The sequence below is a fragment of the Diabrotica virgifera genome, chromosome 9, assembly GCF_917563875.1.
Source record: "Diabrotica virgifera virgifera chromosome 9, PGI_DIABVI_V3a".
NCBI classification, from domain to species: domain Eukaryota; kingdom Metazoa; phylum Arthropoda; class Insecta; order Coleoptera; family Chrysomelidae; genus Diabrotica; species Diabrotica virgifera.
Genome location: NC_065451.1, coordinates 152,596,731 through 152,613,437, shown reverse-complemented (window position 1 = coordinate 152,613,437; position 16,707 = coordinate 152,596,731). Strand labels below are relative to the sequence as shown.

At 33.6% G+C, this 16,707-nt stretch overlaps 1 protein-coding gene across 3 annotated transcripts in view; it reads right to left on the bottom strand.

The window, feature by feature from the left end:
- Positions 1-16,707, bottom strand: part of LOC126892355 (MOG interacting and ectopic P-granules protein 1) — a 257,232-nt gene that overhangs the window by 96,405 nt on the left and 144,120 nt on the right. For all 3 annotated transcript variants that reach the window (XM_050661874.1, XM_050661873.1, XM_050661875.1), the window contains 2 exons: positions 14,538-14,610; positions 13,723-14,482 (listed from right to left, as the gene is read on the bottom strand). In XM_050661874.1, coding sequence (XP_050517831.1) covers positions 13,723-14,482; positions 14,538-14,592 — 815 coding nt within the window. In that variant the 5' untranslated portion in view covers positions 14,593-14,610. The remainder of the gene's footprint in view (positions 1-13,722; positions 14,483-14,537; positions 14,611-16,707) is intronic.

Genomic DNA, 16,707 nt, shown 5'->3' with positions numbered 1-16,707 from the left:
TTAAAGCAGCTGTAACTTCGTCAATAATTCGAATATCGAACTCGTTCTGGTCTTAAAATGTTTCTAAGAGACGTACCTTTTAAAATAAGCAAAAAAAAAAATAAAATCGATTTTTTGAAGCCGAGAAACGTATATGACCCCTTAAGGAGGAAAATAGTGGAAGCGGAGGGGAAGCATAATTATTGAAATGTCTCACTTTATTATTAGCTTTACGACATAATTGTACATAAACAAAAATAAAAAGAATTATATTTTATACAATTTTTGAAACTTCCAATGAAACACCAACCAAACTAAGTACATAATAGACATAAATAATAACTTATATGCATTAAGTTCATTTAATTTTATTAACTAGCGGGTTTTATTGGTTGAATTTGTCTGTCGATAATTAAGTTTCATGTCAGCTAACATATTTTAATATTTCAACAATTTTTTTTAAATTTTGGACCCCGTTGGGGGGAATTTTCCCATCCCCCCTCTTAGACCCACCACTGGCTCTCTCGAAAAATTGTAGTAAATCGTAATTGCAACAACTTCAGCCCTTACACTTTTTGTCGAAAAGTTGAAAATGGGGAAGATATTGAACAAAAACAATTGCTTTAAAATCAATCGGGTCTTACGCTCGCGCCTTTACCGCATACGTACTACCTTAAATATTGATTTTATCAAAAAAATTAAAGAAATCAAAATTGCTCAAAATTTAATTCTCTTCATTTTTGTATAGGTTACAATTTGTTGTAGAAGTAATAATAAACGAGATAATTCAATAAATCAATAATTATGCTTTAACTGTCACTGTTTTCCCCATAATTCGGAAAATATGGACCGCACGGAAAAAAATTATAATAAACGAAATTATAGAAAATCATATTTTCAACAATTTCAGTTTGTATATTTTTTGTCGAAAAGTTGAAAATGGCGGAGATATTGAGCAAAAACGGTTCTCGTTTAAAATCAAGATAGCGGCTAACGCAACGGTCAAATTCAGTCGAGGTTTTAAATTTATACTACTATTGACCCCCCTCCCTAAATATTAGAAAAATAAAATTTGGGGCAGCTCCTAATGCAAGGTCAAATGGTATCCCGACTGGGCTATTTCGTTCGTTCCACGCTGAGATGTCGAGCAGGCCGCACTGCTGTGTAGTGAATAGTAAATCAAGATAGACACGGAGCAGATTTACTGACCACTTTGGCATCCGGACCTGAATAATTAATTTAATTTATCAATAAGTACAAGGAACTGCAATGCTTGTGAAAGGTGTCTGATAAGAACTATAGAAATAAACAAAACCTTCATATAATCCTGTAATATGCTAATAATTGCTTTACATGTCTCTAGTATTACGACTCCTAACAGTTGGGAAGATATTACGGTTAGAAACTTGAGTTCCTCGTAAGTCATACCCGACGCTAAGAAAGGAAACGATGCACAAAGCCTCTCATGACTCTCATGAGGACCTACAGCTTTTCTCATATTGGTGTATTGTTTCTTTATTAGTAGAGTAACGAGCTTCAGTAATTTGAAGTAAGCTGGCTCGTCCATCCTCAGGAAATTTCTCTAATCACTTGGCTCCAAAGACAATTCGTTTAATTTAATAAGTTAACATGCGTGAAGGTACTCCTTTTTCTCAACCACTCTTCGCACCATTTCTTCTTTTCTTTTTTATAATTACATGATGACAAACAGCCGCCGCACAAAGTAAAAGATCTTCTTGGGAATCCAGACATTGTGAGTCTGGACTGAACCACGTCAAATATGAAATGATAACCAATTTGGAGTGATCGTGAGTGGGGTATGATTTTGGCGTCAATCCATTTGACTGAAGCCATTTGGCTTGACTCTAAATGGATTGACCGTGAATGCCAAGCTATAGAATTTTAGTTAAAATAGTACATTTTTTAACTTTTGTTTGATCATTTCGGCAAAAAGAAATCATGAAAGTAAGATGAATTCATTACAACTAACCAAGTGGTGGAAAAATACATATACCTTGGACACGAAATAAAGATCACAAGGGAACATGCAAACATGCGAACTATGAAGAAGAATAAACCTAGCATGGGCAGTCTATGGAAAACTCAAAGACATCTTTAAAAGCGATATATGTACCAATTTCTTTAAAACGTAAAACATTTGACCAATGTGTGTTACCTGTGATGACCTATGGCGCTGAAACTTTGACATTGACAGCTACAACTTCTAAAACGCTGCAAATAGCTCAGAGGAAAATAGAAAGGTCAATGCTGAATATATCGCTTCGTGTCGTGACCGATATAGAAATAAAGACTTAAGACGAAGAACAGGAGTTACCGATGTAATTTCCCGAATTGCCACACTGAAATGGAACTGGGCCGGACACGTCGCCCGAATCAGTGATGAAAGGTGGACGAAGAGATTACTTGAGGGGAGGCCGAGATTAGACAAAAGAAAGAGGAAGACCCCCTACTTGTTGGACTGACGATCTCAATATACAAGGCGAAAGCGGCGGGTTCGTTGGAAAAAATATTCCGATGAGATTTTTTTGCATAATCACTCACATTCGTGAGACACCCCAGAATAAGGTTCAAGAAGTCACCCACGCGAAAAGTGGTCCAATTTTTTTAATCAAATTGCAAAAATCAATATTTTCGGCACAAAGAATTTTTTTTTTAGATTTTTCGAACCATTCCGGACAGAAAAGGTCTCTTATAATTTTTCTCTAAAGTTGATCGTGTTTGAGTTTAAGCAATTTAAAATTTGAAAAACGGGAAAATGGCCATTTTTAAGACTTAATAACTCGGTTAAAAATGGTTATTATGAAAGTCAGAAAGTGACTAAATCAAATTTAAAGCCCGCCTTCATGATCCTGAAGAAATTTGTGTCATTAATTTATTACTAAGCTGTTATTTTTAATTATTAATAATGAGTGGTAAGATCGTATTGACGCGGCTGTAAATTTGAGTGCGAGTGAGATGTGCTCTTGGACTGCCTAAATGGCATCTCTTTCGCACTCATCATGGACGGCCGCCTAATACGTGCATGGCGCTCATTATTTTTACTTAAAAATAACAGCTTAGTAATCAAATAATGACAAAAATTTCTTCAGGATCTTGTAGAGGGGGTTTTAAACTTTGATTTAGTTACTTTCTGACTTTCATAGTAATAACTTTTAACCGAGTTATTAAGTCTTGAGAATCGCCATTTTTCGTTTTTTTTTTTCAATTTTAAAATGCTTTTACCTCGAAAACGATTAACTTTAGAGAAAAATTATAAGAGACCTTTTTAATCCAGAATGGTCAAAAAAACCTAAAAAAAATTTGTTCCGGCCAAAAATATGGATTTTTGCAATTTGATTAAAAAAATTGTTAAAAAAATTGGACCACTTTTCGCGTGGACGACTTCTTGAATCTTATTCTGGAATGTCTCACGAATGTGATTATGCAAAAAAATCTCATGGGAATATTTCCTCCAAAGAACCCGCTGTTTTCGCCTTGTATACAAGAAAATGTCAAGAAATTGGATGCAAAGTATTCAAAATAGAATGGACAAAAATGAAGGAGGCCTACGTCCAGCAATAGACGCAAAGGGCTGGGTGATGATGATGATGAATCAAGTATTACAACGATATGTCAAAAACGTTGAGTTTCTTAAACATGTTCAGATATATTCATAGTTTTCAGAAGAATTCTAATGAAACTAAAAAGTAAATTTAACAACGTTGTAAAACCAGGCAAATGGCAACCCAATCAATATGACAAGACTTATGGAAAATATTGACACATCTTGAAGGCAGAAGTTTTAATCCAAGACTTTCTTTAGAAGAAGGAGAAGCTTTTAATACAATGTAACGTTAGATATCCACCAGAATACAAAATGTTCCACCTGAAACGACCTCGGTTGCTAAAGAAGAAAGCATTTTTCCCTCAGCACCCGCCTACAATATTATGTCACTAGAATGGCCAGCTTAAAAGGATCTTGAAGAATTAATGTCTCATCCATCCTATTTGGCTCGAAGTGATTATTATGTTTCCCAATTTGAAAATATAGCTCGAAGGTAAGAGACATTCATCAATGCCTGATGAAAATAGCTTATTCCATGTCTTGGATTCTCGATCTACAATGAAGGCATTGCTATGTTGAAGGATTGTTGAAGTAAGTGTGTTTAGCGAAAAATACATTTGTACAAAAACTATCTTTGTTACGTCACGTAGTTATCTACATAATAAATTAATGGTTTGTATTTCAAACGTTAAAAAAATGTCAATACCTGTATGGTTCTGTCATAATCCAAGTTTTACAACATTTTGACATACAATATCAGCAAATTAATCAATTTCTTATAACTGCAGAACTTTTTAAAGGTTGCAATTTCACTGTCAAACTGTCAAAATTATCAAATAGAGGAAACCTTGGAAATAACCATGAAAGGAAACTAAATTATCAAAAAAAGCAGTGACGTAATTTTCTTCTTCTATATCTTAATATTGTCTCTTGCCTTCTGGTATACAGCCATCCACCCATCCAATGGCACTACAGCCCAAACTGGGCATTGGGCTCCTTTAGCAAGCTTCTCCAATCATCTCGATTTACTGATGTTCTTTTCCACGGACGCGATTTTAGGCTTCTGGCACCCTTATCTATTTCGGCTTCCCATAGGTCTAATTCCTTGAATTCTTGCGTTTAGCAATTTTCTGGGGATTCTGTTCTCGTGCATGCGGACCACATGTCCTGCCCATCGTAATCTCTGCGGTTTAGTGTATTGTGCTAGTGTTGGCTCTTTAATTATATAGGTCGAACTAGCTTCAGGACGAACCTGAGGAGGGATACCGTAAAGCCGAAACGTTGTGGTATCAAACCAACGATGTTGAGCTCAACAGCCACACCATTTGCTCGGGAGACGGGATGAAATCTATGACGAAGTCAGACATATAGTATAGAGACCACGCGAGATATACTGAATTATGCTTGCATACAATATGGAACAGAGAAGAGATGTGTAATTGGCCGAAGTTATTAAAAGAGATAATTTACTTTAATTTAGTAAAACCAAAGATTGAAAAAAGATTACGCCTTAATCACTTACATTCTAAATACAATTCTATAAATCAAAAATGAATAACCATTTTCAATTTCGTTGCAAAACGAAAATACAGCCGCATCATATTCTAGTTTAATCAGAGAGTGCAGCAAGCACCTCTACCGGTTTCGAAACTTATTAGTCTCTCATCAGGAGGCACATATGCTGCTCTCTCTGATCAAACCAAAACAAACCCCGGCGTGCAGTCACGGATTGCAACGAACGAAATGGCATAGATGCCCTAGCGGCAACTGCTAGCAAAAGACTGAGTTTTCACTCTAATGGCATATAAAACAACGAAATGTTACTCTACATCCCACCAGACTGAAAACAATGGGAACCTTCTCTGGTTACACCTCCGAGGCTTCTAGAATTTGCAAGCCATACGGATGCTGAGACCAAGGAAGATGAGGGAATTTTACCATTTATAATTCACGTCCCATCTGCCCAGCGCGGTAAAGTTCCAACGAAAATGGTTCCTTTCGTATTCAATAACCTAATCCCTTGTATTCAATAACCAATTCCCTACAATTCTATAACCTTATAGAACAAGTTAACCCTTAACACTACTTACTATCTACATTCTCAAGTGTATTTGTACACATTGTTCGTAACATCGCCGCTGTTCATGAGAGTGGGAGAATCCGATGTAGTTGATTTCACGTTGCTCACAAGAACTTATCTTTCACAGGCCACAACCTGGCGAATTTTGCGTCATGACTTGCCTACAACACCCGTACAAACCACAACTGACCTAGGAATACGGCTACACGACCATAGACAATGATATGTAAGGGTTTGCTCACTACGGAGAGCAATGGATTGTATTCTCGCCTAGTATCTATTGTTGCCGTCCCTTCGTATTTACTCAGTGTTTGTTGTACGTTTGCCGACAGTATTTAAAATATTGCATATATTTTACCTGGTATTGGATATATGGGTACGATACATTGATCGGAGTAAGGCTTGGCGCCTCGTGGTGAGCACAACTTAATAAAAAACCTGTAGAACATCAACACAAATACATAGGTTGTACTTATTCCCTTTATGATTTTTTTATTTATTTTTTATAAGACTTTTTGTATAGGTACAAACCAGTAATCCTGATTTTAATAGTGCCCGATTAATGAGATTATACTTAACTAAATAGCACAGTGTATGGAGGTAAAATCTTCAGTAAACCTCCATAAATTTTCATGAAAATTGGTGAGTGGTTAGAGGATACCTCAAGGAACAAAAGTGACATAGTGCCAACTTGTGCTTCCTTCGAGGTGGATGCCACCCCTTCTCGTAGTGAAAATTAATTTATTAAAAATAACCCCACAAATCGATAGATAGAGAGGGAACACTTTTGTTATATCACGTTACTAAAATAAATCAACACCTTAGAGTTATTAAAGATCAAAGATTTTAATTTTTCGTGGATAAACTGCATGTTTTAAAGCGATTTTTCATAAATAACTCAAAAGTTTTTGCAAAAAGTTATTAATACTAAAATTGAAGATAATAAAAAATCGAATAAATACCTTACTTGAAAAACGTTATAGGTAAGTAATGGTAGGGGAGCCCAAGCGGGGATTTTTGCAGTAACTCGAGCGCGTCAGATTATCATATGGGGAGAAACCTGGTACCCTGTAGATGTACCTCTACCATATATTGCCTCTTAACACAGGGGAGTTCGTTAAGAGGGGCCGAAAAAGAAAATGTATCCTTAGAAAAACTCGAAATCATCAGATTAAGATAAGGTTTAAGTACATGCAAAACAGTGTATGTTTCAAAAATCTGACGATTTGAGCGGGGCGTAAGGAAATGGGTGAGTCACAAAGTTTCACAAGAAAAAACGAATACTTCGTGAAACGAACGATAGATCAAAAACTAAAAAATATGTGCTCAATATTTGTCACAAATCTATCGAATGATACCAAACACGACTCCCCACCGAGAGGGGTGGGGGTAAATTTTAAATACGAATCCCACGATATTTCGCGAAATGAACATCAGATCGAAAAACTGAAAAATACACTTATTCAATATGTTTGAAAAATCTATCGAATGGCACCAAACACGACCCCCCACGGAGGTGGGGTGAAGGGATACTTTAAAATTTTAAATACGAGCCCCCATTTTTATTGCAGATTCGGATTCCTTACGTAAAAATAAGTCACTTTTATTTGAAACATTTTCTCGAATTATGCATAACTGGCGCTATAATCGGAAAAACGATTGTTGGAAATGGAAAATTAAATTAAAAATAGTAAGTCCCCCTAAAATGAAAAACTTTACTGAACTTTTTTTGGTTTTAGAACCTACTCTTCACTACCCAATAGGTCCCCAAAGCGCTCGAGTGACTGCACATTAGGCATACTTTCCTCCCCTACCATAATTGAAATGTATATTTTTCCGAGGTGTACTCAAATCTAAATATTTAAGCTTAAATAACTAGAAAATTTTTGAAACGAGAATTCTAATTGACGTACCAAAAAATGTACTGGCTGATTGTGCGAAATTCTACGCCGTTCCTACATAATAAAAAATTATTTTTATGTAAGCAAACACTGAAACAATAATATTGTTATAAAAGCAGTTATACAAATTTAGAAAGAAAATGCCCGAAATCAACAGAAAATATTTATATTCAAACAAAAAATTAAATTAAATAATAAGCTCTTACCCCTTGCCTAAATACAATGATTTCGCCAATCGACGTCGGCTTTTTCGTGGGCCAAATAAACGTCTTCGTGAACTACCCATTGTAAAAACTCTGAACACACTGGTTTGCCAAAAGTCTGAATACGATTTTATAAGCAGTAAATTCTTTCTCGCTTCAACATTATTTATAACCCTACCGAGAGGGTGTTTATACCTGCTGGCTATAAATAGATATCGACAAGGACAGCCTGTGTAGACCGAGTGAGATAACTATTTGTTCCAACCCGACAGATTACAGTTCTCGGAATGGTTATGAGTATGCGCAGTAATGCATACTTCTGCGCAGTACAGTTAGAACAAACCTATTAGCAAAGCTTCGAGATGTTCTTCAAAAAGTTTAAACAAAAGAGCTGCTTTGTGTTACACTTTATGTTAAAACTAAAAATAAATTCGAAAAGTGGGAAAAATTATATAGTGACGTAACTTTTTAAATCTTTTTAACGTTTATTTTAACAGCTGGAGCAAACCTATTAGCAAAGCTTCGAGAATTTCTTAAAAAAGTTTAAACAAAATAGCCGCTTTGTGTTACACTTTATGTTAAAACTAAAAACAGATTCGGAGAGTGGGAAAAATTACATAGTGACGTATCTTTTTAAATTTTGTTAACGTTTATTTTAAACAAAACAAAATTGAAAAAATATTGTTTAAACAATTTATAATTTTTATTAATTTATAAATAGTGCATTAGAATTTTATAAGACCTTTCATATAAAAAAAGAATTATCTCAATAGAGAGTTATTGCCAACGTCTTTTAAGTCGACCTGTAATAAAAGATCCTTTATTTTGACATATAAGCATGCGCAGTATTGCGTCTTTTATTTTTGTCTTTTAATAAAATACAGGCCGCCTGTATTTAAGGAAAATTAGAGGACACCTTTATTTTAATAAAAGTTCCTTTATTTTGACATAACGTGTCAAAAATGTGAAGAAAGGTCTAACTTCACTTGTATTTTGAATTTATCTTGTCGCTTCTTTGGATTGATAATTTATGTATTGTGGGATTGATATTTGATTAAACTTTCATCATTAAAGTTGTATGTTGGGTTTTATTTATTAAAAACAACTCTAAGTAATATTCTGAGATATAGATTATTGATGTTTTGACCCAAACGAATATAGAAAAGAACATTTTATTGAAGCTTGAGTTATTACAAGAAGTTGTAAAAAGGAATATTACGTAAATAATTTTAAATTGTTACTAATTACAATGATCAGACTTAAAATATCAGTAACTCATTTATTAAACTCAGTATATTTTACATTTTTCTATAGAAATGAATATTTATTGAAGATATAAGAGATTGAAGATATAAGATCAATATTTTAATGAAAGTTAGGATTTGTTAAAATTCTAGATTCAAAGTTCTATTCAACAGATATATAACAACAGGTTAACAAAATAAAACAAAGGTTCAAGTATTTATTTTTGAAAATTTAATCTTTTATAGATTAGAATCTATAAAGTTTTAAATAAAAAGTATTAATACACTTTCATTTTCATGCCATCTTCTTCTTTTGGTTCTTATCCGTTTCGAATGTTGGAAATCATATAGCAATCGTAACCTTGCTAGCTGCGATTCGAAACAGTTCCATTGATATTCTCCCTCTACCAGGTCTTCGCTTACCTTTGACTGTACCTTGCAATATGTACTGCAGCAGGGAGTAACGGTGCTGATTTATCATATGTGTCCCAGATACTGCAGTTTTATGCGTTTAATTGTAAACACAATCTCCAATTCCTTCTTCATTCCTCCTTGTTCGTGATCCATTTCATGCCATCAGTATTTGTTTATTTAAACATTGCCAAAAAAATTACTAAAAACCAGCATAAAGCTTAATTCTTTTATCTTTTTGTATATCGGGAAGTTTATCTGACAGATTAGAGGTCTTTTCATTTTCAGATAACTAATTATTGGGAAGTTTTTCTCTGTCAGATATCTATTAGTATCTAATCTGTCAGATAAACTTCCTGATAACTAGTTATCCAGAGGTGAAAAGAAAGAAAGAGAGGGCCATAATGGATAAAAGATCAAACGCCAATAGCATGTATATATATATTTATAAATTTATTATTTAAAACCTGCTAATGATCATAAAATACTTAAAATCAGTCACCAATATAATATTTATATTTATTTATAAATTTATTAACAAACTGCAGTCCATTAAAAATAAAATTAGTTTAAGTGCTAGCTTTAAATGTCGAACAATAATTTTAAACAAACACACACACAATTTAGTCGCATTAGATTAGCTCCTGGTTGAAAATGTACTGCCACAGCTTCTATATCAATATCAACAGCACACTCATTTGCCAGTATTTCAACGTTTTCTCTTTTATGTACTACTGCAATATGTAAAACCGAACAAGCTGATATTATTCTTTGAATAAAAGGTAACTTGCATCTCATTACATATGGTAAAATGGGAAATCTCTTCACAATACCAAATGTTCTTTCAATAACAATTCTTGAAGGGATTTGTGATGGATTATAAAAACACAACTTCTGTCTGAAAATTCTGGAATGGTGTCATTCGGTAGTTGTAGTTGAGGAATGGATATCCACTATTCCCTAATAATATATTCTCCAGAAATTCCCCATTACATATACCCATAATGCAAAAGTATTTAAAAACTCCTAAAATAGTATTTCCAATTTATTGCACTTCCATATTATTGGGACCGTGCAAGTTCAGCAAAGCGACCTCTATTTCTACGCTCTGTACTTTTATTCGCACTTTTAATTATATTGGCCAATTATATTAGTCCGGGTTGCTAGATAATTGTCAAGGCCATAGTCCAAAAAAATAATAAGAAGAAAAAATAAGATGCAGGTTATGTTTAGCAAACGTAAACAATTGTATGTAGTAAATAAAATTAGTTATTAAAATGCAGTACTGCAAGCAAAATACAATTAATTAAATTTACCTTTATATAATAATTGCATATCATATCAATATTGTGGAGCAATATATAATTCTTCTGCGTCAATGACAGACGGTATGAAATATACGTCAATTTGACAATTTCAATTGACAATATGAATTATTTAAGATAGTTGCAATATTTCTCCGCGACTCGCGCACGGTCGTTTCTCGTTTCCCTTCCAAGTACTTGCACACCGCGAATTGAAGGATGAGTATTATGGGATATATTATGTTGTTCTCTAAACATCTTTAAATGACAAAATAATTAAATTTAACGTTTTACTCTTCAATTATCTTATTTTAATTTATATCGACAAATGGAATTTTATAGGTTATTTTTTATTTTTATATTTACAAAAATATTTCATGTCATTTGTCAAAATAAAAGATTCTTTAACTGCGTTTGCAATACCACTCTTTTACACCCGTCCTGTATTTGTCCTTTATTAAAGTATCCTGTAATAAAGGATCCTTTATTTGCCGGTGGCAATAACTCTCTATTATCTGCCATAGTTTTTGCGTTATTTTATTTAAATTTTTACATTGGAATTTAGCTATGCCCAGAATCGCGAGGAAAGGTCTAAGCCAGCGGTTCTCAATCTGTGGTACATGTACCACTGGTGGTACATTTCATTTTTTGAGGTGGTACACAAAACGCAAAAACAGCCAAAATCAGCATCACTATTTATAGTTAATTAGATCACCTAATGGTACCAAAAATAATAAAAAGTATTTGGTGGTACATGACACAAAAAGATTGAGAACCGCTGGTCTAAGCTTTTGATTTGAGTACTCGCCGAAAATAATATACATTCAATTACCTATAACTCACTTTGAATTAATATTAAAAGGTTTTTCAAGTAAGGAATTTGTTCGATTTTTTATTTGCTTCAATTTTGGTAATGATAACTTTTTCTAAAAACTTAGATTTTGAGTTATTTATGAAAAACAGCTTCAAACCATGCATTTTTTTCACGAAAAATTAAAATCTTTGACCTTTAATAACTCAAAAAGTATTGATTTGTTTTATTAACTTGAAATTTTTCTTAGAATTTGTCACTCTATCTTCACCCCCGAGAAGGGGTGGCATCCACCGCAGGGTAAAAGCGCAAGTTTGCAGCACCATGTTCCTTTTGTTTGTTGCGGTATCCTCTATTCACCAATTTTTATGAAAATCGATTTGCAGAAAACGTAATTACATACAGAGTGAGTTTTATGTATGGAAACACTCAATTATAATATGTAAAACGGCTTGCACGATTTTTATAGATTTTGGTAGGTAGGAGTTTTCTAATGCGGCCGATATTATAGTGATAATTACATTGTTGTCAGATCTTCCGTTTTTCTAAAAATCTAATGAACTTATATTTTTGCGTTTTGAATTCCTTAAGAAATAATGATTATTTTTCATGTTATATTCCCTATACCTAAATGCCATAATTTCGGAGTTATTGCTAAATTTATTAAAAAAAATTTTAAACAAATTATAAAAATCAATTTTTTTGGTCCGGCTAGATATTATTTTACGTTCTTTTGATCATTGGGAACAAAAAAGGTCTTTTGTAATTTTTCTCAAGTTAATCGTTTTTGAATAATAAACAATTTAAAACTGAAAAAAATCGAATAATGACGATTTTTAGGGTTCAAAAACACAAGTAAAATATATAATTTTTGAAATTACGAAGTACCTAAATTCAAAGCTCAACTCTTCTTCTAATAGCTGCCATAAGACTTTTTGGCTCGTTTTATTCTCTAAAACATTGCTTTTTAATTGTTAATGAAGTGCATATGAGAGGAACGGACGATCGGGCTGCATTAATAACTAAAAACAATGTTTTAAAATAAAACAAGCTCAAATTACTTATCGGTAACTGATAAATAAGGCTTGAACTTGAATTTTGGTACTTGGCAGTTTCAAAAATAAATTTTTTTATTTGTGTTTTTGAACCTTGAAAATCGTCATTATTCGATTTTTTTCAGCTTTAAATTGTTTATAAGTCGGAAACGATTAATGTTAGAGAAAATTACAAAATCTTTTTTTGTTCCCAATGTGTTCCCCAACTTATAATGTGTTCAAATTTTTTTTTAAATAAATGTAGCAATAACTCCGAAATTATGGTATTTAGGTAAAGGGAATATAACATAAAAAAATAATCAGTATTTTCTAAGGACTTCAAAACGCAAAAAATATGTAGGGTGTTCTATTTGAAATAAGAAAGATCATTAGATTTCCAGAAAAACGGAAAATCTGACAACAATGTAATTAGCCCTATAATATCGGCCGCATTAGAAAATCCTTACCCACCAAAACCTATAGAAATCATGCAAGCATTTTCCGATATAATTGAGGGTTTCCATACATAAAACTCACTCTGTATATTATTAACCTGGGTTATTCGATGTCCCGGTAAAAACTTATTTCCTTAAGCCAGGATCCCATGGAATGTGGCGTGGCACGCCAAGAGAAATAGAAAGTATGTAATAGAAAAAGATAAAAACTACACACGGGAATAAACGCAACGTGAAATAGCGTTCCTTCCCTCAAAATTTGAGATGTACGATCCTTTGACTAGGACCGAACCCTTTATTTGCGGCCAGCGCGGGCTCTCCCATAGTTTGTCGGTAAACCAACACGGCTCAAAGGTAGTCAGACGTTGATACAGAGTAGGTACGTACCCCTCCAACCCTTCCGACTCAGCTAGGGGCTGGCACGGCCAGTACCGTGGTAATTTTACTATGGAGGGGTCTAACGACGATGTGTTGGAAGTTTTATTATTTCATGAACTAAACAACTTACTAAAATTTCTACCGCCAACACTGGCGGTATACCCTCGATACTCGAGGAGACACGCTCCACAGGAAAGGTCCGACCGAATTTTCTATTTCTTTTTGCCGACGTAAACTTGTGAAGAGTGCCGCGCCACGTTTCATGGGATCCTGTCTTAAGACAAACCATCTTGAATGATTTTAAAAATGAAGGCATCGTAAGGCTAATCTAAATTATCATATATATTAAAAATTTACCTGGGGAGCTCTTCTACAACTTCTACAGGCTTCTTCTTCTTTTCCGGCGTCGCTAAATCTATGATTTCTGTGGCTGTACCATTTGCTTTTGAAGTTTCAGTATCTACAATCATTACATCTCCTTCGTCCCCATCCTCTCCCCCAGAATCATTCAGTTCAATTGGATCACCGTTGTTGATTTTAGATATACTGACCTCATCATCTTCGTCTGAATCAATTTCATGAATCTCGACGACTTTCTCTTCTTCGAACTTTTTCGTTGACAATTCCGAACTTGTTGCGCTTTGTTTGCTATTTTCGTCATCAATGGTCTTTGACTCGGTATCGTCGTCTTCCGTTTGATCCTCACTGGCTTTTGTTTCTTGGCTACTCTCATCTATTGCTGCTTCTAATTGGCTCTCATTAGTTTCTTGTTCTTCTGAGTTTTTTACATCTGGAGAGGAGTCTTCTTCTTCCTCTTCTTCATCTTCTTCCATTGGAGTTTCCTTTTCTGATGGTTTATCTTCTTGTGGAGTCTCTTCTTCTGCTAAGGGGTTTTCCGATTCTGAGTGATTCTCGATAATACCTTCTTCAGACGCACCGTTACCTTCTTCAGACGCATTGTTACCTTCTTCAGACGCATCATTACTTTCTTCCGTTCCGCTTTCTGGTTTCTCTTTGGTATCTAAACTATTCTCTGTAGGTTTTTTAACGTTGTCTTCAATGTCTTGGTTTTCCATATCTACATCACTTGATAAATCACCGTTTGTAACAATGTTACCTGAAAATGTATAAGTTACAGAATGTTTGTCAATATTTGATGGTTGTGACGTTACCTTCATCTTTGGAAAGCATATCCTCAACCTCGCCCATTTCAGCAACAGCTGCCATAGCCAGTTTCAATTGAACCTGTAAAAGAAATTAATACGAATAAAACAAAATGAATACTGTAATATTTCAAGTTTATTTACTAAATCATGTAAACTAAAAAATAAATGTGTTAATATTGAAATATATTCTCAAGCACAGTCAGTGGTTGCTTGTGCATTTGTCGTAAAAATAAAAATTGTCAAAGAATTGAATATTAAAACAATTTAATGAAATGACCGGATATGGTACAAAAGTCTCATGGATAACTGTTAGACACAAGTACTATTTCATTCTTCCACTAAATAATCATCATATACTCCGTCCCAAATACTTTTTTCGTGCGTCATTAATATTGACGTCACATAGGATTTTAAGAATGTCGCAAATCATTACATGACATTTTAGTTAAATCTGACACTGACAGTTGTGAGAACATTTATATTTATATAAACATCAATATTTATGCAAATATTTGCCAGAATATTAATATTTAAAATAGTTTAATGTAAAATTAAATAAATATAATACCAAATTTCACTATACAATGCCCGAATATACCAATGACATAAAATATTTATATTTACGTAGTTGACAAATTTCTAACCTAGAAATTACAATTGTCATTTTACCATATGATCGATTATTTTTGTGTCAAATTATCTTACTCGTCTCATTGATTGGTTATCTATTTAGAATTTAGAGTATTGTCGTCGCCAATCAATTATACATCTATAAGTATAAATCCGTTTTAATATGCAAATACCCGTCAAGCAACACATAATTTTATAAGATCAATATATGATAATCACAGAGGTACGTTTTTCTGTCGCTTAAAACTGTAATGCGTTAAAGATAATTCGATAATCTATGACGCACTGAAGAAAGGGTTTGAGATGAAGTATATTTTTTCTATTCTCATACATTATGATGTCACTACCTGTATCATAATGAACTTCATTATGATACAGATTTTCATTAAGATACAGATATTTAACCAATAGAATCGCGATATGGCATTCGCGATAAAGGTGGTACACGCGCAGTGACCAATGGCGAGTCAAATACATACGCTTTGACAGTTATCAATATGTAAACAAACCGTCAAACTGACAAACTACTGAATTTATTTGTGTAACAAAATTAATAAATTTGAATATATTTTTTGTTGTGAATGATCATAGAAAAAATAGTGTATACAACTTGCATTTAATTACACAGCCCAACAAAAAAAAATTTTTGTCTTGCTGCCGAAAAAAAATCAACTGATTTTAGTTAATTCATCTGTGCTGATTCCAAAAATACAAACCTTTTCTTTGTATCAGCTCTAGTTTTCGAGATATAACATACTTATCAAATACTTAAATATTCTTACATTTCTGTATATTCAACAACTATAATTGCAATATGTATATAAACAAAATTAACAAATTCTAAGACAAACGGGCAAATGAACAAAAGGGCCTATTTTGGTGTTCATGTAGGAGATCAAGATAAATCCTGAGCTCCACATGTAGTGTGCAAAACTTGTATTGAAAACTTGCGACAGTGGACGAAAGGACAACGAAAATGTTTAAATTTGGTTTTCCGATGGTATGGAGGGAACCAAAAAATCATTTTGACGATTGCTATTTCTGTCTTGTGAATATAAAGGGCATTAATCGTAACAATCGACATACGTGAATATATCCTAACCTGGATTCAGCAATAAGACCAATTCCATATCAGCTTGAGCAGATACCCATTCCAATATTTAGCAGTCTACCTATGTTACCAGAGGATAATGCCGAAACGTTATTTGACGAACTGCAGACTAATATATTTGAGGAAGACGACAGTGATTTTGAATGGGATTCAACACGTCCTGAGTGCTTTACTCAGGAAGAGCTAAGCGATATTATCAGAAATTTGAACCTTCCAAAGGATTCTTCCGAGTTGCTTACCTCCAGACTAAAAGAAAATAATGTTCTTCACCCAGACACCAAAATTACATACTACCGTAATAGAGATAAAAGATATTTTGCCTTTTTTTCTCAGCAAGATGATATGGTTTTTTAAAGGACTGTTAGAAAAAAATGGGTGTATTGGAGTATACACCAGATCACTGGCGTCTTTTTATCGACAGATCCAAACGAAGTC